Source organism: Achroia grisella, unplaced genomic scaffold (genome assembly GCF_030625045.1).
Source record: "Achroia grisella isolate CSIRO2021 unplaced genomic scaffold, CSIRO_AGI_Agris_v1 utg452, whole genome shotgun sequence".
NCBI lineage: Eukaryota > Metazoa > Arthropoda > Insecta > Lepidoptera > Pyralidae > Achroia > Achroia grisella.
Window position 1 is genome coordinate 559,174 of NW_026712864.1, and position 27,825 is coordinate 586,998.

The following is a 27,825-nucleotide window of genomic DNA, read 5'->3' on the forward strand; positions in this document are numbered from 1 at the left end:
CTGTTATATTTTACTGGTGCTTACTTAGCCTTGTTACAGGTCTATTTACCATTCCATCGTTACTATTGTCAGATCGCCAGGTCGATTTACTATTCCATAATCGTCTACAAAAGATATATACCTTAAGGGTAGCTGATAGTTAGTAATGGGAAATAGTGACTACATCGCTAATGATGGATCTTGTCCGTTCGAAGTTTACTTTTATAACCTACCATCATCTACATAGGCACAGCCAACGTAAACTGTTAGGGTGATTAATAAAAAAAATGTAATTTATATTTTCATAATTATTATCTATACAAATGCAATATACAAGCTAGGGATGACGTTCGTGAACTTCTTTACAATGTACATTGTACAGGTGAGGTTGAACATTTGTGCTGTCTAGTTAACAAACTCCGAGATCTCTCTCACTAATTAGAGAACAGAGTGCGGTTAGGTATACCGCAGTAAAGCGACCAGTCGTACTTTGAGATTTTCCGGCCACTGAACTATTAATTTCAATTTCAGTTACATTACAATCTGTATACGCTATTTTGAAACCTCTGCTATGTTTCTTATTATTTCATTGAGGTAAATTGTACATAGTTTTCTGGCGTTTGTTTCAATAAATTCAGCCGCCACAAAAAAAACATATCTTGCGTAATACGCATGCAAGATATGTTTTTTTTATGGATGATAATGGAATGTGCACCCGCCTGCGCTAACAGTTTACGCTAGCGGGGCACCAGTGGAGGATGATCAGATGAGCATGAGGTCAGGTCAGTTAGCCCATCGTGACAAATTCACCAAGAATTTATCACGATGGTTTCCAGGGAGAACCACGTGGAGGTCAACTGGACATGGTACATTGCTGGCAATGAGTTCATCAGTCCGCATTACTAACAATCCCCTGTTCTGGATCCCCTGGTTTTTGAAAATAAGAGATAAGTGTGCATGATGTCTAAGTCTTATCTAGTCCTCCTGAATGGTAGAAATATCAGAGGTTCCATGGACGATATATTATGGCCTTAATGATGTTGATGTACATAATATAAGGCAACGGTTTACATTCGCCATCAGGTGATCCGCTAGCTTGTTTACCAATTACAAGATTGTTAAGCCTGAACAAATAACACAGCAAAAATTTTTACCTCACAAAATTATGATAACCTCAGGCATGAATTGTTATTAATTAATTTTCAGATTACTACAGACTTTTTTTTATATTTTTTTTTACTCCCTAAAATTTCCATAGTCTTTATATGATCATAAATATAGTTATAGCTTATGAACGGCTTACAAAGGGTGTTTGTTACCTATTGTACAGAAATTATGTTCTATTCCCAATGAAAAACCCCATGTAATCCCCTAGGAAAAACCGACAGTAACCTCATTTCACAACTCATAAAATTATGTAAATTTTGCCATTCATCTTTATTGAACAACAACCAATACTACAAAATGCAAATCTGTTATAGCAAAATATTTGAATAATTTATATTCAGATATATTGTTACAACAGATATAACTGTATGCAATCTTCGACGATACATCAAAAGGCCAAAAGGAATAACAAAAATATGACCACTTGCATAATAATATAATATAGTATAATAGTATAATAATTATACTTTAAAATAATCGCAATTTTTCTACTTCTAATTGTATAATAAAATTATTTTAAAAATAAATTTATACATATAATCAAGATAAAAAAATGTACTATAACAATTATATATTAAGATTTAATATTATAATAATAAGAACTGTACGTTTGTAGTAGGACTAAATAATACTCAGGTTTAGGAATTTTAAAACAAATCTAAAAGGGATTGGTATGATTATCTCTTTGGCGGTACCGCACTGACTACTAGGGTTTAGATCAAACTATTCTCTGAATTCTGAAGTTCTACCTATCTGACTTGAACGTCTTGGTTTCGAACGTTGCATAACTTTTAATTGGTTGAAGAAAACTTAGCATAGAAATGCAAATATTAGTCTTAATAAATGATAATTCTAATATATTCTTCAATGTTTCTATTTATGTTGGTCAAAATAATTAGTTTAGTTATGTACTGATATAAGGTATAACTAATTCAAATAGCTGAGGAGTTTATTCTTGAATAATATAAAAAATGTTTGAATGTTGCTTATAATACACAATATAGAGTAATATAGTTGTATTTACTTCAAAACCAAATGCTTAATCAATCTACATAATTATTAATTATGATAATTTTCATGTTTATGACTGATTGTTACGATTATTATTGGAGACAGAATTGATCCACAGAACTTCCGAAAATTACCTTCTAAGTAACTCTCACTTTTACAAAGTTATGTCTGTTCTATAGTGGAACAACTAGGATTGCAGTCTATTAAGGAATTTCAAACTGCATCACAGCAGTAGCGGAAAATATTCATCCAACACTGTAAACTTTATACTCCTGGTTATTACTTGTATAGTCTGTATAAAGAATGCGAGAGAAATAAACAGATGCTTGCCCTGTAGAAACTGTTAGGTACCAGGGTTACATAAATACATAACTAGTTGTTACACGCGCCTTCATATGTATGTAATAAGAATAGTCTAAGTTCGTTCTTGTTATACAATCTATATTCATATTAAATTTCAGTAACACGCTGGTAACAAGACAGATGGACAGATACACTACATAATTTATAATACTAGTTGTGCCTACGGTTTCACTCCCATGAAATCTGTAGCCTATGTGTCATCCAGACTACAAATTTCACTCCCATGTAAATAATTAAAACCCCCAGAAAATATTTTTTATATATAAATTTGCTCTATATGTAACTATGTATGAAAGAGTAACAAACGTCCATCCATCTATAAAAACAACTACAAACTCACAAACTTTCGCGTTATTAATAGTAAAATAGTTATAGGAATTACATAAGTATTAGTTTCTGAACGCCTGTGCGGAACAATCATGGCGTGTGCCCTTATTATCCCATTTCTAAATCCACATTACAATATTTGCTAATAAATTTGAAAAGGGATTATATGGGTTCGCATTCTCCTAGATATTGGCACATTTAGTTTTGTTATCTTTACTTGTATTACTTATGTGTACCTTATTTTAATACATTTCGTAGAAGTTCCATTGTTCAATTGTTATGAAAATGTATTTATTTAATTGTAATTCCTGTGAGTTAGGTAACTAGTACATATGTATATTTTGAATATGTTTTATCACAGGAATATAATATTTATGTATATGATGTGTAATGTTATAATGGAGCAATATACCCACATATGAATATTATTTCCTTAGTATACGTTTGATAGGTTTTTTACCAATATAGTTTTATTTCTAAATTTTCTTTTGGACCTTGGATATAATAATCATCACTGATGACAAGGTAACGAGCATAGAAATATATTATTACATCTATCTTAACAAAGATGAACACATACTTTAGATTTAAGCTTTTGTCTCAATATTAACTTCATTTTATTCCAAGTTTGTTTAAAAGTTCATTAAAAACTTATTATAATACCTATAGTGCATAGGAAGGCTGTCTTTTAACTCTTTACAAAGAGAAAGCTTATTATTGTTAAGTTGCGGTTTGTGCAAGAGATCCGAGTCGTGTTCGTGAATTTAAGTGGATTAAACTTTAACTTGAATTAAGCTTGAGGTTTCGTTGCACCCAAATCATAGAAGGTAAGGTAATGTAGCTCGTAATGATAATATATGCAATACTAGCTGAGTCCGCGATTTCATACTCGTGGTATTCGGAATAACAATGGTTTATAAAGTTTTTTTGTGAACCGATAGGAATAGATAAGACAATAAATAACTGAAGTCTCCCACAATATGTCATTGAAAATTACAGCTTTAACCCTTTCGTGATATTAGAGACAAAAAAAGTGAAAATCATTGTTTTGAATTCTGTTACGTACATAACGTCTTAAAAAAATGTTACGTTGTGTAAATGTCTTATATACATAGACAGTGAATAGTTGTATTTTTTTTTATGTACAGATATTTTCAATAGATATATAAGTATCGTAGTTAAATTGCAAAAAAAATTGTTTGTCATAAGCAATCATAAGGAAAAATATATACTATTTTAATTTTTAGTTTCAAAATGGCCCTACAAATGTATAACAACAAACTAGGTACTATCTACATATATCACAGGTATACGTCTATTGTACCTACCCATTATAAAATTAAAACCCAGGTAAGTAAAATGTTAATATTATGAATCTTGAAATCGAAGAAAACAAGACGATTACAGAATCACTATACTATGTAGGGTAGACACTACTTTCTAAAATTAACCGTTTACCTATCTCACCACCGGGGAAAGTTTACGCTACTACCTTCACATAATTATTTGATGTTTATGATTAGTTCTAACAGACTCGGTCTAACAGACATTTCGAATAATTTCCAGTTTCTTACTAGTTCCGTCTGTTCTTTTGAAGTTTTCACTATCGTGATTTACGTAATTTCTACTGTATTATTGTTCTGCCTAAGCCAATTGTTAGATATATTGCATTGTATTGAGAAAATATGTTTCAAGTTCGATTCATTATTGGATCAATTTAGGACGAAATTTAGATGATAAATTCGTTCGGATATGTGTATTCTGGCTTGAGGTATCAGATATTTATTGATGGTTTTTTTTTATATAAAAAGGAGTTTCTTGGCAAAACATCTGGGCTCATGATATGAGACTTAGGTAACTATTATTTATGATCGTATCTCATTTTATATTACGTAGTGCAATTTTTCATTTTTAGTTATAAAATAAAATTTTAATTTGATATACTTGGAATAACAAACAAGCTTATGGTACAGATGATAATAAGTGATAATAATCATAGCCTATATACATACATAAACAGGACTCGCTTAATTTAATATATTTAATATATATTTTGAAAAAATATACGCCATTATTTTTTTTGTATTGAAAATTGCAATTCGATTCAACAAGATCTATGTTTATTTTTTAATAAACAAGTAGATATTTTTTTAAGAACTATATATTACACATATGTTTATAACGGTACTGTATTAATGAATATAAAAGTTAAGATGTTTAGCATTTAAAAGTTATTTTTGCCGATTTAATAATCTTACTCGTATATCTACTTTTAATATTGATTCAAGGACGAGACCGGTTAAAGAATGATATAATCCATTCTCCATCAATGTATTCAGGCGTCGATATGCCCTTATCGGAACAAGTTCCCAAGGCCGCATGATGGGCTTCATGACACTACGACAAAGATAGATGGGTGCCTTGATGAATTGCTCAGGTGATATGCAGACGGCACGATAATATGACGGTATGGAAACGATAATCAAGTTTCTATTAATATTGCTACTTTATTACCAAACTACTTGTATGTCGCGGCGCTGCTAACGTAGTACAGTCGATGTCACTCGCAAGTAGCATAGTTCTCTATAGGTGAAAATCCGTAAAATATATTTAGAGTTTATTCATTATATTTTTTTATTATTTATTTATTACACCAACCTTAAATGGATGCGCAATAAAAACCTAATCTCGAAAATAAAAGCAAGTACAAAAGGTTGTTTTACAAAACATTCAAGAGGTTGTTTAACCTCCGGTAAGAGAGTATTACTAAATATAACGTGGGTACATTAGTACAAATAAGTCAATAAAAATTATTAATGCATATATTATCTTCACTATGTATGATAATGCTTAAAAACGCATAAAGTATGTATATTTTTATTTTTAATCATATTCAAATTGAAAAATAAAATTAAGAAATCTAAAGAGTTATTCTAAAATATAAAAATACTATTAGCAACGATACTAATACACCATATGATATTTGATGAATTTAGTAATTTCCATAAATATTTGTATATCGTTAGTAAGAATAACACCAAAAATATGATGCCACCAAAAAACTCAAATAAATTGATAAAAGATGAACTCTCTTTTTTATCATTTATTTATAAAGAACTGTGTCAAGATTATGACGAGATTGATGCGTGTTTTATTATTTTAATTTCAATATTTCATAATGATAACAAATTCTTGTTCTAAAATTAGGATACGATATAAATAGAGGACACCATGGTAACAAACTGATGCGATACGTATTATATTATATTACGATAATCTAAATTATGTAAATATTTGTACTTTATAAAATAATGAAATTTGTATTTTTTATACCTATGTTTATATATAATTTTATATACGCGTTAGTAAATAATTCGTTTGTAATATCACAGATATAATGTCTGTCTGTATAATACTTACCAAAAATTTATTGCCTAATAATCTGGATTTCTATTTCCTATTGTCTAAGACGTTAGGTGTTACTTATAAATAAATGTATGCAACCTCATTTTGCTATATTATATAACTTTAAAAAAAATAACACAGAACACTAATTTTAAATTTGTCATTCTGATCTAATTCATTGGAGGGAAAATATAAGATCCTTTACATGAGTACAAAATATTTTGTTTTATTTTCCAAAGAACAAAAGGATAGTACAAACACCTATTGATATAGCTTTGTTATGTTTACAGAGGTCTTGTTTTATTAAAAATCTTATAAATTGCATTATCGTATTTTATTATATTTTTATGTAGTCACAAATGACAAACAATCTGACGGTCCACCTGACATGCTAATTCTTGCGATTGTACAGTACATATATGTATCTATGATTGAGGAAATTATCATCGGGTTATACATTATCGGAATGAAAAAAAGCCGAGTATTAAGGCTTTACTCCAGTTCAGTGAATTAGGCGAATGTATTTGTATGTTGGTTATTTTGTATGTGTAATATCTACCGCAGCTATACAAATATAAGATAAGCTATTATGATACTTATTAAAAACCTTTTTTAAAATTATGTATACTTTCTTCATGTTTACTAGCCAGATACATAATCAAAATAAAAAAAGGATGTTAATAAATAAAAAGATTCTTATTTAAAAACTTCGTAGTAGAAATATTTGCAGCACACGAAATGGAAACTAAACTAGATTTCAAATGTGAACTAAATAGAACTTGGAAAGATTTACTACAACCTAACACCATAGCCTGAACGAACACCTGTAAGGTACCTGAAAGGTACTAGTGATATTGATATGGTAGTGATGTCAATTAGATATAACAATAGGCACATAACTAACATATCACAAAAGTAAATATAATAAACTGTCACATAACAAAGTTACGAATGGCTATATAAAACTTATTGCGGTCCGAATTACGTTCGCAAGTTTCAATTGAATATTATTAACAACCAAATTACAGTGAATAGAGACAAATTTTATGTGGAAACCACACACCCACTTGAGAGTAAGTTGTATTGTGACTTTATCTCAAAGTCTACTTCGAATTTTGTAATAAAAGGCCCATGCTGCTATATGAATATTGGTGGTTTTATACAATAAAGTTTTGTTATATTACAAGTACTTGCCTACAATTAGTTCGTTATATCTTATTAAATTTATACCAATTTTATTATTGTCTTGTGATCATATTAAAAAGAAGTTGACAATATTTATTTAATCATTTATAATTATACAGCTATGCTCTTGATGATGCAACTCTTGCCACTTCCCACGATTTTTCATCATGCTCTTTAATTGTTGAAATAACAATACTCCATTTTTGTCTTTAATTTCTTTGATATTACTGTATTTTAATTTTTCCCTTCCCTTCTTTATTTATATTGTTCCCTCAATAATAATTTTCAAAAATTCATCATGCCATATCAAGGGTCCCAATATTTTTACAAGTTTATTCTCGATATTATTCAATATCTGTCTTTTTCTTACACCCTTATTCAATTCTTACTTTAACATTTCATCTAATTATTTCCATTCTTCTACAACACCACATTTTAAAATCTTCCAGTTTGTATTTATTATAATATATATTTAGTAAAATTGAATAGATATACTAACAATGTATATAATAATATCTACGTGTAATTTTATATCTATTTTTAAATCTAATTATTGCTTTGTTCGTCTCATTCGAATATTAACTCTATAAAATTAGATATATAACCACAGATAAGAGAAAATACAAAATATTATTCGCTAACACATTTTTAAAATTTAATATCTATTTCATCTCATACATCTCAAGATATAAATAACATAATAAAGTTTTTAATTACATTTTTTCCTTCAAAATCCAGACTAATTGAAAAATGTTGGACTGTATTATAAAAATACGTAATCTCTATTTAATATCGATCTCCCGCTTCATTCCATTTCCTTGAGGAGTATTAAAGAAAATTATTTTCCATTCCAACTCACCTCATTCCGAACGAGAGTGCTAACAATCTACATAAATTACAAAACTCTTCACCTCCTAAACTGAAATTCAGATAGCGTCGGGAAAAGTTAAATTTATTTAATATTCTAAAATATTTCGTTGATTAAACTTATTTGTAATTAGTTAGAATAATATTTAATGAGTTAAATGTTAAATTTAGATATTGCTGTTAGTAGTCTATTTGGATTTTTTTTGCACTCATATTTTTAGGTATAATCATCATGGAAAATAAATAGAATATAAGTGTCTTAATCATCTTTCTTCAAAATAATATATTTTTCCAATTGATCAAGTTTTCAATTTCAGTACTCTTGTGCCATACAAAATTCGCCACAGTTAATTTTTGTTTTAACAAAATATTAAGTAGAAGTATTGCTCTCTGGTCTCAACAGCTAGGCATTTATATACTATATAAAATCTATAATTAAAATAGAGTAAGTAGAGAGTTTGAGCCGGCCTAAATGAACTTTGTTCTATAAATAAAAAAATAAATTATTTAAAACCTATTTAAAAGATAATTATACTCACAAAATGGAACACAACCAAATTTTAGGACAGATTCAGTAACACCAACGTATGTATATATACGAATTAAAAAATCATGACATCGCTTTTGTCTGTAGACGAGAAACCAGTATAATGTTTGCTGAAAATCACGAATTTAGACTATTTTGGAGTAGGAAGTAATTCGTCATGTAATTGTTTTATTTTCTTCTTAAATTTTATTAACTATTTTTACAAATTCATATGAAATCATTAAATTATATGTTGTTTAGGTTACATGTTTCCATTTTGTCAAAATTATGTTATATTTAATATCATTTCTCACGTTTCTTACTTTTTACTACGTGATAATAGCAACCAAATAGCTGACAGTAACGGCACAGTTGATAGCTGTAACCATTCTCCATCAAACGGCATCAGTTACAACTATCGCATAAAAACCTTATCATCTCGGATTCCATTAAACTGCCAATGAACCACCTCTTGTGTGTGTTGATATTTCTGCTTGTTGTGTCAGTTATTTGCTGAGATGAGGTATAGAATACAGTTACTCTAATCTAATATTACTGGGGGGAGAAAATGGTATGATGGTATGGTATAATCGTAATAATAATAATAACCTTCGTGACGGAAGGACTGTATTAAGGATGGTTTAAAATGCAATTTGGTCCGTGTCTCATAGGTGAGGTAAAATTATATAAAGTAAAGACCAGTAATATGACATTAGAAAACAATCGGTATATTAAAATAGAACGACAATATATACAATTAAAAAAAAATAATTTAATTATACAACAAAGAACCTAAAATTAAAAACGTTAAAAATATTATTTAACGTAAATTATTGAATTAGGTATTATTATATTTATAAACAAGTGATGTAACAATTCTACATTCAAAAATATATAAAAAACTATAAACTATCGAAAAGGACGTCTTCGGCAACAACCCAGGATAATTCAGTCCCAAGCTAACATCATGCAAATACTTTCCTGTTGCCCGGCTAATGTATATCGTTAGCGCAGGAAAAAGAGGGGAGTCTTTCCATCATAACTCATTAAAGAAATCTAATATTACACAAACAGAGAGGATTTTGCTATGCTAAAGTACATTGCGAAATTACTGCACAGTTTTGAGTTATCCTTTCAATACTATATTTATTCCAGTGATATAGCTCACACATTAGGTACAATACACACATATAAAATTTCAGAAAGTTACGATCCGGTCGTACTTGGACGAAGCCGGGTTGGCCGCCTATTAGTTTATGAGAGTATATAATCAACGTACACTGGCTAAATTATGTTTAATATCCAAACACAACTATATATAAACTACGTACTACTTCAATTCATATATATGTAACTAGTCGGTTTTTTTATGTCCTTTACTCTTACACAATATATCTTAATATCAAATTTCATTAAGATCCGCTCAGCCATATAGACACGAAATAGTAGCGATTTTGAGGACACGATCAAAAGAAATTGGAACAGATATGTTTGCAAACTTCAACCTAAGTACCCCCTGTGCCCGAGACAAACCCCTCGCGTCGTTACAGTAATTCGCTTTGACACGTGACAACGCATCCGTAACTTTCATTATATGTGATGAAAACTCGGCCGGGTAGAAAACTCATCTACTTTTTTCATACGAATTAATTTTATGAGAAACAAAATGACGCAAATACTTACACGAATTTCGAGAGTGTTATTGATGAGTTTAATAAAAATATCCGATTAGAATCTTATGGTTTCCTTTACATCTTAAAAAGGTTTATTACATCTGAAAAATTTTTTTATTATGGAAGTATAAGCAGGTGTAAAAGTAAAATATATTACGTTTGAATAATATTCGAAGATTTACATTTTGCTTCGTGTTGTTCAGACACGTTATGAGTCAATAATGTGAATTGAATTATTTTAATTTTTAATGTAAAATTGTTCTGGACATCAAATTCAGATATCGTTAATTGAAAAACATTTCAGATCTGATTAAAAAAGATATTGTAAACATTTTTTTCTGAAGAAATATAACATTGTACAAAGTGATATTCTGTTATTGTACAAAGTGACATCTGAGCCTGTGACACAATTGCCATTATAACTTTTATTAGTTTTATTAACTCAATTAATTGTTGTGTGTCATATTAGCTTTTATACTTATTCGTATATTTTAATGATAATCTAAAAATAGTCTTATAATCTTATAGTTCAACATAGTAAGTAATCTAAAACGCTCTTAAACAACAATAAAATTTCAAAACCTACTCATATATCATATACAGATATATAAAACTTCATGAAAAGAATAGCACATCTGTTTATTCGGATATTGGAGGCGTCTATTAAATATTTTAGAGGCGTACCTTGATTCCGCACAAGCTTTCTGGAGAAAAGAAAGCCGAGAAAATATTAAGAGGCCATAAATCCGTAGATTTTGCATAGTTACGAGAGAGAATGTTTACCGATCGCAGTACGCAGTGGATAATATCGTATTTCAAAGTGTTCGCTAGCTTTTCTTTGACACAATATTCTGATTTTTATTGTAATAATAATACTATTCATATTTTCCGACTTCATTAATAGTAAACGTACATTTCTTTTTCAACTCCTTAAATATTTATAAAGGCTCTCATTTTCTTTGTGATTTACGAATATCGATTTCTTGTCTGTTTTGAAAATAAAAGGCTTTTAGCACAATAATTTCTTAGGCATTTATAACGTTGTTTACGTGGATTTATGGAGTAAACATGTAATTTCAAGTCGATTTATATTTTAGGGTACTGTTTTTCTAAAACTATTGTTGTAAATTATTCAGCTTTTTGCTCAGTTTGATAATATACATAACATTTACTTAAGTCCATATGTGATATTGTACCTTTCATTCGGTAAAAGCATTAAAAAAAGTCTAATGGTTTCGGAGATTAGTCTCCACATATATACCTATATTACAGAGAAGCTACATTCTACAGAAACCGTGATTTATCTACTTAGACTCAATAAAAGTAACCTAATTTTAAACTTTATTCTGTGTTTTTTAACTACTATTGTGTTTCGTCATTGAAGATCTTTCCCTTAGACAAAAGTCATACGACTTCAGGCCAGAGGGGGCGTCGCGTGAGTCCTTTCGCGGGTTTGGAGTCCATCTGCACTCACTACCTAATGTCCCATGAAGCTGTAAGGGCCAGCTATGGCCAATATTAGAGTAGTCCGAAAAAAGTTATTTCGGCCTTTAAATTCAAAATACTACAAACGAATCAATAGAAATATTCTTGTTTTACACAATATCGATTCACGAAAATATCTTTACGGTTCGCAGGCTTTCAAATATGAACACGCAACAATATCTACGGATATAACTGTAATGTTTGCCGTATATCATTCGGATACGGATATCGACGTTGCAAAAGTTATGGTGCTAACATAAATTGACTACTGTCGGTTATAGCCCTGATTCCGTTGGGTGGCCTCTATGTTTTCGATTGGATTCCACGGTTGTAGTTCACATAAAGTGCCTCGATATAAAACTACGAAATGAAGCGATAGAAATTTTATAGCCGCAGGATTAAATTCACTCGTTAGTTAGTAATTAATAAAGCAGGTACCATTCTTTACAATAAAATGCTAACAATTTAAATTGAAAAACATAGTACCTAGTTATTTTTTATTTTTACTGTAATAACAATTTATTTATTTGTAGGCAAATCAAATATCTTTTCTTCTTCTTACAGATAATTTTTATTTATTTGAAAAATACTCTTTGTATAATATTGAATTATATGTCAATGTAAATAGACAAATAGCATTATTAAAAAATAAAACAGTAGGTAAGACATCGTTTTGTTGCTTAACCGCATGCTGCAGTGTCCAGAGTTACACAACAATAACAATAAAATGTTATTGTTATTGTTATGTAACTCTTTATGTTATGTATTTACAAGTAATGTACTTGACCCTCATATTTTTATGTCACCTAATTCTATCTAAATTGGGTCAATAGTTTTTTATATAACAATATTTACATTAAGTAGATATAACCATTCAGCCATTATAGCTATCTCTAGCAGCTTCATGGAATATGAACGGAATTTGTCATCTTCCATTCTCCTAGCAATTTCGGTAAGCACATATTGCCTAGTATCTATTCACTCACATTATAGAAGGAATTACTCGACAATATATTCTTGGTTCTTTTCTGCCTTTTGATTTTTTGTATATTGCTAGCATTTATCTATATATTTATATTATATTAATATAGATTTATGTTCGCGGAATATAGTTCTTGTTGTTACACCTCTACAAGACCCAAGTCTAATCACTTCTCTCTATCTTAAGGTTGCCAGAAGAAATCGCTTTTGAGCGATAAGGGCGCCTGTTGTTACCTCTTTATCTTGCTTATTGTTGTATCTATCTTTTTAAACATAATGGTGCGTAACAGTTTTTTTTTGTGAGAGGAGCAATAAAGGGTTTACATTCATTATTTCTCGTGACCGGGGTCATATTGATTGACCGAGATAAAATGTAGCACGGATTCTTTTCCGTAACATATACTGGTATAGGACCATAAAATTTTATGACGTTTGGCTGCAGGAGGTAATCAGAAAGCAAACAGAAATTGAGTTAATTTTCTTACTTTCACTTCAGGAAAATAGTAGCAATAAAAAGGACAGTAGATTTTTTGGAATTATAGAAGATAATACTATCTGAACCCGCGACTTCGTCCTTGTGGAATTTAACTTTATTTTTCTAAAATAAAATTGGATTAAGTTACTCCTTATAACATCAGCTATCTGCCAATAAAAGCTCTGTTAAAATCGGTCCAGCCATTTCAGAGATAATCCGGACAGATAAACAGACAGATAAAAATTGAAAAAAATGTTATTTTGGTCTATGAACCGTATTTATATTCATACGTATGTAGTAAAAAAGGTTATTTCAATATTACATACAGACACTCTAATTTTATTTCTATGGATGCATAGATAATGATTAGTTTAAGTAAATAGGACTAGGTGTTTTATATTTTAGGACTAAAACTTCTTATATATTTGAATAATACTTTTTTATTTATTTATTATGTTCTACCATTCTGTATATAAATTAAATTTAAAAATATCTCTGAACACCGTATCAAAATGTTTCCTTTTCTAAATATTTAAAGTGCAGACTGTTTTTTATTCGAGCAACAAGAAAACATTTATAGGTCATTCGCCAAGATTCTTCTGCTAAAAGTATCTCAATAAGGTTATATATTCAGAACACTGACCCTAAACTGCTTGCTTGAGTTTCGACTTTAGGTGCTATATCTTTCTACCGCGGATCGTACGAAAGTAATGTATACAATAAATAGAGTTATTGTTTCAATTTTAGTTCTCTAAATTAGTCTACAGTGATTGGTCATGTACATTGATAATAAGTTGTTTGATATAGTATGACTTTCTGAGAGTTTTTGTATGGAAAATTTCCTTGCGATGGAACCTAAATACATGAATTCTTATTTTAGTAAAGCCTTTGTTTTATTTCATGGATGTATACGTAATTAAACATATATAACGACCACTTCTAACAACACTGAAAAATGCATTATGATCTAATAATTTAAAGAAAGTTTACATTTTTTAGTCGGGCTTACTAAACCGTAAATATATTTTTTGTCATACATACGTAATGTGTAAATACGGGCTGATCCTGACAAATCCATAAGCCGGCACTGGGTATGCCTCTTATTACGTGGTATTCGAATATTCTTGGTACATATGTTGTATAAATATTCCTACAGTTTATTTTTGGTTCGTAGTTACTATACTATGTACTGAGAAATAATTTCTTAATTTGTATAGATATTTGTGCTATGGTCATTACTTAAGACATATAATATTGTTTCTCTGACAGAAAATTGTCGATATACTACATGAACTAATGTACAAATGCATAAATACATATTGTTACTGAACCAGAGGTCACATTGTTTAATAGTATAATATATTAGGATGTAGGTGCGTTGTGAAGGTAATTAAATCTTATTTTAATAATATTAAAAACGCGAAAGTTTGTGAGTGTGGATAGATGTTTGTTACTATTTCACACAAAAATTATATTAGCTATATTACTGTAAAGTGCTGTACTATATAGGCTGTAAATTTTACGAGGGTGAAACCGAGGCTGAATACGCATGTACATATATTATACAAAGTTTTGCAACACACTTACGAGCCGCCTTCCCGCTTGAATTTTCCCGCCATTTTACTTTTTAAATCAGTGCGTTTGAAATCGAAATCGAAATTTGAAAAAAAATAAAAATAGCAAATAGTTTACTATTATAAACTATTATTAGCGTTTAAATAGTTTAGCTTATGGAATATGAATCTCTGTTTGCCCAATATTGACTGGGAGTTTATAACGTACTTTACGTGATCTATGTTTAAATAAATAAATAAATATATTGAAAATCGTCCGAAAAGTGGTCACGGTCCACAAATTAGTCCAGTTTACCAGGAAGTGTTGAATTATTATAAAACTACTATTATCTCAGCCATTATAAATATTAGGTATATGAATAATTATAGTAATTTTGATAAGATGTAGATAAAGTTGTCCCATTTACATGGCCTACTTAATATAATATATTTGATAACAATATAGGTAAATAAAAGTCTCATAAAACATAGATCAGGATATTTTTGTCATTGCATTACGATGGTTAAACAAAAGACCGTTTCCTAGTATAATTAGAATTCCTGAAGGCTAAATAACGAAACTTTTCTATCCAGTTAATAAAGAAGGCTAAGCTGAGCTTCTTAAGATTTCCTTAATTAACTTTGTAGGTGGTATCAGCTCGAACAAGATGAATACCTGAGTTCGGAATCGTCCAAAAGCGCTTACAGGATATTGTAATTTATTTATTTATACATTTATATTTATTGACCATCTCGGTGGTCTATCGGATTAGCTCACCGCTTCACTTCCGATGGTCGCGGGTTCGATTTCTCGCATGGTACAAACATTTGTATGCTTGTTTGTAACGGTCTGGATGTTTTCTATGAATGTTATGTATGTATTTACAAAAAAAATCTAAGTATTTATATATCAGTTGTCTAGTATGCACATAATACAAGCCCTACTTATCTAGGACTATGTGACGTTGTGTGAATTGTCCAGGGGTAGGTGTCATTTATTATTATTTTTCTTGTGAAGAGTTTTCTCTATGACTATAATTAAGCACTAATTACAAATTTATAACATTACTATGCAAATAGACATTTACAGAATATTTTTTTATACTACCATGGTGGTAAACAAGCATACGGCCCATCTGATGGTAAATAGTTACCGTAGCCTATGGACGTCTGAGACACCAGCTGTGATACGTGCACGTTGCCGGCCCTTAAGAAATCTTAAAAATATTAGCTTAAATTTTCCAAATACCTTTGAAAGGTGGCATCTGAAAACAATTAATGAATAATCCATCTAAATAAAAATATATAAAAATATAATTATCCAATCGATACTGAGTTTTTTACATTCTTAATAGCATAAAGGGCCAATAATAGTAAAAAAATAAAACAATCAACCATCGCATCCGCTTCGCCAAGGGAATTGCAGGTGAGTTGCTTTTAAAAAAATATACTCAATTAATATTGTATCGGATATCGGTTTCAATATTGTATCGGAGTTGTATAGATCAAATAAATCGCAATCACTATTAGAGACTGTAGTTGCAATAACTGTACGTTATCAGTCACTCCGCTAACTCTAATTAACTGGCGACATAGTTTAGTCATTAATTAAACTGCGACAACGAATAATGGTGTATTTAAGCTGGACACTGTAATTTCAACGCTCCATGAAAGGGTTGCTATCTTAAGATGATCAATGGAAAACAGAAAATGTATAACAATAATAATAACTTATTTATTTGTAAAAAATCGTCAAACCTAGAGATTATAATAATTTATAAACTGACAAAAAGCATAATCTATACCTACTAATAAGCAGTTTCATATTTTAATTACGACTTCGGTATCTTATGCGTTACTACCGATGGTCGCGTTACTACTCGATAGTAAACGTGATTGTATATTTATCTAAATGTGTCTATGTATATATAAGTGTAAACATGTATTTAAGTATTTGTATTAATTGATCAGTATTCATATTAAAAGGGCTACTAAGTTTGGATAGCTTAGTGAATTTTCAGGTTAAAAAAAATCAAGTTCAATTTGCGTCAAAGTATTTGAAGTGAGAGTACATACTTATTGTCACCGAGACAAAAATAGAAAACTTTGTAAATCATTGTACGCGACTGTACCTATTAGTGAGGATGCAGCAAAAGGGTACATAAAGATAAAATTGCAGACTGATTGCACTTGTATTTATAAAAAAAAACTGTATGTCTCGACGCTGAAGATACTAGTTCAGCGTCGAGACTAATTACATAGTTCTAAAGAATGGTCACCAAGCTGTCATCTAATTTAAAAAGCAAAATATCACGCTTCGTCTGCGCTCGTAGTATATATCTTGTGTACTACACTACATATATCCTTCAAAATGTATGTATGTGTGTTGGCTTGATTTAGTTTGATATATTTTTTATATGTCACTTTTGATTATTATATATGTTGCTTTTATGTGGCGAAATGTAATACATTTAAAGATGTTTTAGTAGTGTTTATAATATTTTTTAAGACTAGTACATTAAATGCAAAAGAAAAATTTACATTATATTTTATGTGTATACATGCAATTATTTATTTAATTTATTATATTTTATTCAGTATTACTTATTATAATGAGCTCGTTTAAAATGAATCAGAGTTTTATTACCTTGTAATTTTAAATTATATATTTTTTTCAATGCACTGCCCACGTAAAATTCTGTTTGGCCTATGGTTGACGGGCTGAAAATGCCTTAAAGTGCTAAGGCCGCCATATGCACCTTTATTTGTGTAAGTTTTAATAAATAAATAAATATTCCTATTAATTAAAGTATTATTACATTATATGTAATTTAGAACCAAAAATTATATATTATCAATCAGATTAATTTATCTCTGCTTGACAGTAGTTCATCATAAAAAATATCCTCTTCCGAAAATGTTTTAGGTTTATATTATTTCAACTAATATGTATAATACGCAAAGTCGCAGGCACAACTAATAGCTAATATAATAAATGAAATCACAACTTACATGTACCTGAGTAAATAAAACACACCCGTTCGGTTCCATCGAATGTTATGATATTTATTAAGGTTTGATGGAAAAAAATGTTATTGGCAGATAGGTACCAATAATAAATAACCTTTGTTATTGTATTTTGTATTACTTGTAATAAAAGGAAAAACAAATAAAAGCAACAACATTTGTTATTACAGATAGTGTTGTAATTGGAAAAGTTTTTATTTCTTCATGCTTCTTTATACGTAACAAGTTCATACGTTGTATAACATGACAATAATAATCTCAAGGCTCATTAATTACGTATATAGGTAACAGTACCTAACTACTACCTTTCTATACCTAGGGTATAGAAAAACATTAGACCTTATATACAGAGGCAAACATATAAATGTCGTCCATATATTTAATAAATAATTTATTTCACCAGTACCTTCTTTAAGCTGATCCATTTATAAAATACAAGACTATACTGACATGCATATAGACCGTAACTTAACTGCAAACCCACGGAAGAAGTATAGAGTGTCTGAAGATCAACTCCTTCTCGATGGTTACGAATTTATTACAAAGGATTGATATTCGAACTTAGACTCAGGAGGTATCAATTTTAATCTGCTCTAAAATAGGACAGAGAGTCAATCACAGAGACAATTGAACTCCTGACACGCCTGAAAGATATATGTCATTGCAGTATTAGAGTATAATTGATTCGTATACGTGTATAACATTAAAATAACTATATATCTTCATAGTGTATGTCCTTATAAATAGATGTATAGAAATATATAGAAAGGAAGTAGTAATAAAATCAATGTTATTCCGATGCCCAAAATGTTTTCGTCAGCGGTACCTAGTCCTTGCGTTTTTTGCCCGATTGATTTTTCTGCTCAGTGAATACCTACAGATTTTATGCCCCAAAGACTTTGTGTGAGTATCTACATGAAAAGGGTCAACGTCTGATATATTGGTGGTCTAGATATGCACTTATTGGCATTTTTTCGGAACAAAGCTGTAATGTTGTGGGTGACTTGGTCGGGCATGGCATATAACATGGCTATTTACAGAATTAAGGTCTGAAATTGTAATAATATACCTGTCTAATTATAAGTATAATATTTGGCTCCTATTATTGTTATACAAATGAAGTCACCAAAGTATAAATTGTTATTCAATAATTTATTTAAATAGATAATATATTAATGTAAAATGTACATGGGTATTAAAGTAAATTCTAATAAAAATAATGCGGAACCAATATCTTCCGGTTAAAGTAATCATCATAAAACAGAGGCTTAAAATTAATGATACGATATAGCATGCACAAGAATAGAATTATATTAAAAAGATTCAAATGTATGAAACATTCTAAATTTATTATTATGATTAAAATAGTAGGTACATATATTTTTGTTCTTTTATTATATTTGCTATTCAGTGAAACTATTGAAAAATTAAATGGTAAATAGAAAACATTTTCTAACATTTAACAAGCCACAAAAGTAAATTATAATGACAAACATTCACAAAACGAGCTAGCTACCCAATCGTCATTACTATTTCACGTTTCCCGACCAAATCCAGGAGCGGTGCGCTGAGTTACAGCTCCGCCGGGATCAAATCTACTCTGTAACTTATATATTATTCAATCTTTCCTCAGGTATGAATGTTCATTAGTCCGAAAATAAATCCCCCCATTCTCTTTTATGTTCACCGACCTTTCTAGAACCCGATTATATGTTTCAATAAATGTAATAGTAAATATTATAATTATATTTCTTGTCAAATATATTCTAATATTTTTATACAAAAAAAAACGATAATAAACTTGACTTCTATCAATAACAAACTCTGTTAGTTTACATACATTTCTTTGATGTATAAATCAAACTTTAGAACTTGATAAAGTTAATTCTACAGTACCCACGTCCTTTTAAGGCATATTTACAAATACGTCTCATCAGATTTTAAATTTAAAAACAACTTAGTTCTGAGTAACAAACAAAACAACACAATCCACACCAATACGTATCTTCTCTGTTTTTGAAATCTATATACATGCTATGTAGTCTCAGTGTTCTGTTATCATGAAGACCTTTTTCTAGAATCACTCGAAACTTTTTCCACTTGACATTTGACATGAATCTATTTTATTAGGCACTCAGTCGGTATTGAAATAGACCGGGTCGACGTCATTAAAGAAAATGTCTGTCTTTATTGCCGAATATTAATTAAATGGCGCGCTCTTATTTCAGTTTCTCATTCCGACTTTTGTGTTTATTTCATCAAGTAGTTAATCATGTTTTATTTAATACTTCATTGTTCGCACCGTTGTATAAATAAAAGGAGTATTTTGTATTTTATGCATACAATTAATACTCCTTTGACCGATGGAGTCGTTCAGTTAATTAAAGTTTGATTTTTTTTTCTTCTTACTTTCACATTTCCAGAGAGTAAAAACATTTTAATAAATGCATATTATTCAGAATTATAATGTTCTTTATGTATATCAAGATATACAAAATGGCTGTTATGATAGTACTCGCTTTATACGTCCTGCCAATCAAGTCCATTTTGCATTAAGCTTTCAATTCCGGCTAAATATTAGATATACATTTTACGACAATAGTCAGGAATGTCGATCTAATAAATATATTTCCTGTTATGATTTTCTCCAGAAGAATATAAAAATTTCCTATAATATCTACTAGTGTATTCTGAAAATCTGTAATCCTAACCTATGTTCACTCCTAAAATAGGCAAAGACCAAGTACCTAGAACCCATATCATAAATATGTACATCAGTAAATACTGAGGGTACCTCTGTACTCTCAGTAAATATGGTACGGGTGGTACTTACATAGCTTTATATTGCAATTAATTGAATACTGGTAAGAATGGAACAATACTTACCTAAGTAACATGTACCTATAATTATTATACGTAAGCATGAGGTTGAATGCACCGCGCAATGCACTGTTGCACTGAAGTCATTGGCCCTGAACTTACAAACAACTCTCTGGAGAATTATCTGTATTTTTGTACTCTATATTAAATAATATCATTTATTCAGTACTTGTATAGTTTTATTCTTTAATGAATATGTTAAAAATCTGATAATCTGCAGACAAAGGGCGTACTAGGAAATAATCGTAGAGGTATATTTCATCAGCCGTATTTTAATACAGTTAAAACTCGATCGAAACGTAGTCTAATTGGTCTAGGTTTAAACCACTCCTAAAGTCATTAAAAAAACTTAATATTACTTAAAACTTAATATCAATAAAGCCGGATATAATCTAGAGTTAAATTGTAGATCATTTATTCTCCATAGATGATTATGATGACAAACAAATTGGAATTAATTTTAATCGGAAATTTAAATACAAAATTTTTCATTCAACAAAGACCTTTTTACGACTGTACCTATAAAAAAAATTATATTGTCATGTCCAAGTACTTACCAGGTAATTTGTATTTACAAATGTAAATACTCATGAAAAGCTTGCTGTATTTCGCTTGCTTACCTCACACAGGAGTCGAGTCTGTAAAATTTAAATACAAAATAAACTCCACGAAATTACTAGTTCGCCTGTACGTGAATATAATAAAAACATACCTTACATAATAATGCCAGCATTTTATCTCGAGCTCAATGCACTTTGAGGCCCTTGCACCCGTTGCACCTAACTCTCTTACGTCACTGTACTTTACATAGCTAATGCTAAATTCAAAGACGAGGACAATCACATTTTCTCAATTTTTAAATAAATGTTTATTTTTTATTTATTATGTTCTATAACGTATTAAATAAAAGAAAAAAACTGTTAAGTAATTTTTTAAAATCGAATATTTGTCTGTCGTTAACAACAATAAGGGCCTATCTGTACTAATATTATAAAGAGAGAATGTCTGTATTTATGTATGATTATATTAGAATGCCACCCATTGTACTTCAGGATTAACTTAGACTATTAATTAGTGTAAAGTATTAGAGAATTCTTCATTCATGCGCAGCCGGTACGGGTTGCGAGTTTGAAATAATTTCTCCTCATATGCCAGAAACTTATAGAGATAATATATATTAAATAATATAATAAATTTATTATAAAATATTAAATATGTAAAATTCTTCTTTTTTAAACAATAATAATCGGGTATAACTTTAATATACGTCTTGATTGAATCAATATTGGGAAAGTGCGAAAAGAATTATATATATTTGCTGTTCGAAAGCGCTTATATTGGTTATTTAAGTGAAGATAATTGCCAACGTATTCTATTGTCAAGTTATAAATAATATAGAAAACAAATATACAGAAGCACAATTTGAAATACAGTAAAATTTTGTGAATTTTATCATTGCTCCATTTTTAGAGGTTTTTTATTCAGAGTATGTGGAAAATGCTGATAACATTCTAACGGACACTTTAATTACAAATTATAGTAGTAGATAGTAGGAAAAATGTACATAACGAATAAAATATGTGCATTTGTGGTGTAAGGTGTCGTTAAAAGTTTGCCATTGCACTTCTGTTTATTTAAGTCAAAACATTCTTATTCTCTGCCATACAAAATGAATTAAATGCATTTTTATGAGATCAGAGTTATGACTGGCCTATTTCATTAAAGAACCATTAAGACTCAACAAAGACTCATTCAATAATTCCGCACGATATGTACCTATATCGTTTAAAAATTGTACCTATGACCTATATCTTACCTATATAACACACATAAAAATATATAACATTCACTGACGATATGATTAATAATTATGTATTTTTTAGAAACTTCGATAATCAAAGTCTATTTTTGCTAATAAATTCGATATTAAAATCAGTGTTGGAAATATGGAAATCTAAGTAATAAGGTGCAAATAGTGTACATAAATTATATTTTAATTTAACAAGTAAGTGATTACTACCATCAAAGAAATTGCAACCACATCTTACATTAGCCGTGACTGCTGGAGACAGTGTAGCCTCATGTTTTCTAATTTAAGTTTAAAAAAGCAACCCTACGTAGTCCCTTAATCCCACTATCGGTCACATCTCAGTCTCGCAGTCCCACCCAGTACCATTCTGACATAGTATAAAAAAGCCAGTATTGTATCTAAAACAAATTACTACCACCAAAAACATTTATAGCTGTGGTAGCTATAAATGGATTTACATCATTTTATAAATAAAAAAAATCTTAATTATATATTTTATCGACATGGTGACATTCCGCAACAATGTGTTGCGGAATTTAACAAATTGATGAAAATACATTAAGTAATTAAATTAATTTTGTAAAATAACACCATATCGATAAAATATATAATTGAGATTTTTTTTAATTTTCAAAAAATTTATAGAAATTGTTTTGTACCGGTGAAGCCATAGAATGTAGGTAGTTATTAGTTGCTGACGTACTGGTCACATACTTTTATAGTTCATATATTATATCTTTTCGGCCAGTCAATTATTACTATACTGCTGCGCTGTCAAGATAAAATTATAATAACTATATTGTTACTAAGTTAACCTACTCAGAGAAACATACTCTGTGGTACTGGGGTGAATATTCGTTTAACTGACCTATAACTGAACACGAACAGTGACGTAGCTTGCTATCACTCGCATCTAATGCAATACCACTTGCATTTCAATGCTTTATACTGTATTTTTGTCATGGAGGGTCGATGGTCGTGGAATGTCGTAGAAGGAGCTAAAATAAGTTGATTCTCAGATTTCATGTAGATAATATATGCTTTCGTCAATAATTTTATAAATGAATGAAATAAAGAAACATTGTATAAATATATTATTTATCATACTGTAAACAACAGCTTCGAATAAACTACTTTATAGCTTTATGTGTAGTTCACACATATATGTACTTTTTCTCTATACAATTACAAATGTAGTCTGAATATCTAGCTAACAGAGTAATTTAAATTACATTTAAATAATAATAGACAAATAAATAAAAATTTTAAAATACTTCTTTATTACCATCTTCAAATATGTGTAAGTTATTATTAGACTGGACTTCGTTGACTGTAAATAATGAACATATATCGATAATTATTTTTTTACTGATTTTATTTTAATAGGTTTTATTTATAGAACAACGTAACTGTAGTATAAAGACTACTTAGTATAATTTTTGGCTAATATCTTAAGAATATTGATATTCAAACAAAATGTTTACAGCAACCACTTAAGGCAACGTGAAACTTTTCTGAGGAGGAAATTCGTGGCATGAATACAAATACAGGACATTCTAGAAGCGTAGTCAGTATCGGCGCCGACTTTTATCCGAAAACCTTTTTGTCGACACGCAAAAAAGTATTTTTGACGGGAAATCTTTGTTCCCAGGTATCGTACCTTTTATATATTGTTGGGGTTTTTGTGAAATAGTAACTTTACTGACCTATTTATGTTCATTCTTATCATTTGTTAACTATCTATTTCTTATATCTAGGATATGATAGAAAGATATTTTTAATATATAGTTTAGAATGATATTTTTGAAATTTAGTATGCGTGTTTCCTGTAAAATAAATGTAAGTTATTTTTTTTAGTACCGTTTATCCTTTAAAGGAAAGGCAAAGGGAACTGCTCTCACACAGCCATGTTTCATGTTCTTAATTATCTTAGTTTATTGTTTAATGTTAATTGTTTTGTAACACTTAACATGATATTATTAATTCATACATTATCGTTATTATATATTATTTTTAATGATTAATATTTGACTATTAATGTACTACAATAGGTAATAGATAAGTAGTAAGTATCTGGAGTAGGTAATGTTCATACTGCATAGTTTCTGTCTACAGCCTCTTTATTTTACTGAAAATAAAAAAAAAACTAGCGTCATATTTATTTGACAGAATCTGTTCTTCGTAACTCTTTATAATATAACAAAAAGTTGTTATTACTTGCACATTACTATAATTATATACTTTTTATTATCATATCTTCATATTTTATTATTTAGGTATAATGGGAGACCCGGAACCTAAAAAAAGTAAAGTTTCAATGATGCTACTGAGTCGGTCGCAAACCCGTTCCGTTGCGGGTATTAAGTCAATGAGTAGGATGAAAGTAAGACGAACGTCCTTTGGATTTGCCGGAGTGCCTGGTATAAGACCTATGGAAAGAACATCTCAGGTACCTAATAGAAAAATAAAATTGAGAGAAAGTACATTAACATCTTATTTTTTCTACATATTTTTACTTAGGATGAATTATAATACGTCAAGATTGGAATTTTTCATCATTCAATTGAAATTGTTGTTAACTGATGACAGTTAACAATAATTTGTTATGAAAAAGGGCGAGTACGAACTCGATTTTCAGAGAGCGCTACTTAGACCCGTCAGGGACAAGAATTGATGGATATTCTTAGGAGCGATGGCTTTTATCTCTACAGGATAGAGTGTAAACTTTCCAAACGAGAGAGAGGTATAAACACCTGTAATTAGCCCAAAACCCCAATAATAAAAAAAACTGTCGTAATATTCTGTCTGACTATAATACTCAGAAAAATAAAGTTATTAATTTTATTAACAATGTTTCAGCTTGGTATAGAGTTTAAACGTCCGCCGCTGTTATATTTAAACACGTATCAACTGGATCCTTTTGTGAAGTTTCACATTCCAACAGTAAAGCGTGCTACTGAAGAGCTATTGGATGAATATTTCACTGGACATAAGTACAACGTTCAGGTTGAATTTAAATATTTGCTAATGTAATTTAACACGTATTTCCGTATTAATAAAGCCTGTAATTTTGCTTTTTTAGATGAACGATAGCTTACTTTACAGAATTTTTTAATAGGCTTCAATTAATTAAGCCTACATGCGACTAAAGACAGCTTATGTCAATGTTTATCATACAATTTATATTTACGTCAAATTTCATTCTGTTTAGTTGTGAAATGAAAACAAACAGAGAGGCACTAACACCAAATACACTTTCTTCTTCGTTATACTCGTATAATATACGACTTATTCATTATTTGCTTATATATTCTATAATTAAATCCGTTTTTTAAGGTTTATTTAAAAACAATATTTTCCGCAATAAGTCTGCCTTATTTAATTTATAAAAATCTAGAAGAAAATTTCTAAACTAATTAAAAGTTCTAGACTAAAAAAATACATCTTTCTTGGGTATAAAAAAACACGTCTGATATTTTTCTAATCTAAAATGTTTAGGCTCGTACTTTATATATAATTTACTATAATAAAGTAAAGTAATTTTACTATAATATACATAATTCATAAATTTGATCAAGACTGAAGACTTTTTCCTAGAACGAAGTCTTGGTAAAATTAATTTTTACAACTAAATTATTAAACTAAAAATAACATACGCCTACCTTTATTTTCACTGGCAATTTTATAACATTCTTATTAGCGCCCAATAAAAATTATTCTCAAATGTGAACCCTATTGTGAACACTCTCCTTTTGCTATCTACTGTATTCTGTCTATAATCTTGTACCACTATTTGTATCGCGTAATAAGGCAACAAATTTTACTAAAGTCAACTATGTACAAAAATAATATTGTATAAGTAGATGACGATATCTCTATGCCACCTATTGGAACCACCAAGCAGCTTACTTTGTTAAATGAGTTTCGATTAAAGGGTACGATATGGCAGCAACTTTACAGGGTACCAAGACGTGACATCTTAGTCCACCTGAATGGCAACATATGAGGGATATCATTCGCGTTATGTGATAACGAGATATTTGTTCGTGTATATACATGACTAGCTAATCCGCTCAACTTCGTCTGCGTCACATTTTGTAGTCTATATGTTATTCTGATGTATAAGGTATAACACTGTACAGTTTCATATAAAATAGGTTTAGTTTTTAGGTGAAAAATAACAAACAGCAACTCATCCAGATGGATGGGTTAAAATTTATGATAAAATGTTCATAAATTTATAACGCGGTTATAATATTAGTAGGAACCTATTGTCTGGAGGATAGTCAGTTGCCTTTGTTAGTCATTAAGATTACATAAAAAAAATTGTGAACAGGAATCTCCTGCTACAGCTCTTCGCATCGCTGGTGAATTGATGCGTAGAATTAAAGCTATGCCCTTCAACCGTTACCGAATAATAACTGTGGTCACCATCGGCCAGAAGAGATCTCAAAGTTACAACAATGCCGTTACTTTTTTATGGGATTACGAGAGAGATAATTACGTTGATGTCCAGAGAGAAGTTACCACAGCCTTCGTCCAAGTTACTACGTTTGGAATATACCTTGATTAATAATATCGTATCACAGATTATATAGTTTTATATAAAAATAAGTAGCTATAACTGAAATTATAATTAGCTCTTTATCAGCCTACGATGTATATGTTTATACACCTATTTTTATTTAGAGTAATTATATATTTATTACCGTATTATTTATATGATTATATAGATATAAAAAAATAATAAAATTGATATTCCACAGGGGTTTGTTTTTTATTTATAATACATAGCTAATAGGTTTTTCAAAAATAAAGAAGTTTGAATTAAACACGGATAAGCAAGATTTTTTTCAAACAATAAATAAGTGAAATTGTCAATTAATTCTGCTTAGAATATGTCACGGAGTTTGTTCCCGCTTTATAGCAGACTTCAATATAGAACATGATAGAACGTATTAATTTATTAGTGTCTTCTTTATGACTCATAAAAATGTTTGTGGATTATTTAATTCAGATCTTTAAAGCAGTAATTAATAGGCAGGCTTGCATCACTTTTAATGAAATACTTTTTGTATGGAACTGCGTTACCAATTTGTTTTAGCCTATTT

The 27,825-nt window shown here is 29.6% G+C and overlaps 1 protein-coding gene across 1 annotated transcript; it reads left to right on the forward strand.

Annotated features, from left to right (window-relative positions):
- Window positions 1–24,910: 24,910 nt before the first annotated feature.
- On the forward strand, window positions 24,911–27,419 carry LOC131845138 (dynein light chain Tctex-type 5-like). Its single transcript, XM_059194176.1, has 3 exons — window positions 24,911–25,163; window positions 25,574–25,720; window positions 27,051–27,419. Exons 1-3 carry the CDS (start codon window positions 24,996–24,998, stop codon window positions 27,285–27,287), a joined length of 552 nt encoding a protein of 183 aa, XP_059050159.1. The 5' UTR covers window positions 24,911–24,995; the 3' UTR covers window positions 27,288–27,419.
- Window positions 27,420–27,825: the final 406 nt, after the last annotated feature.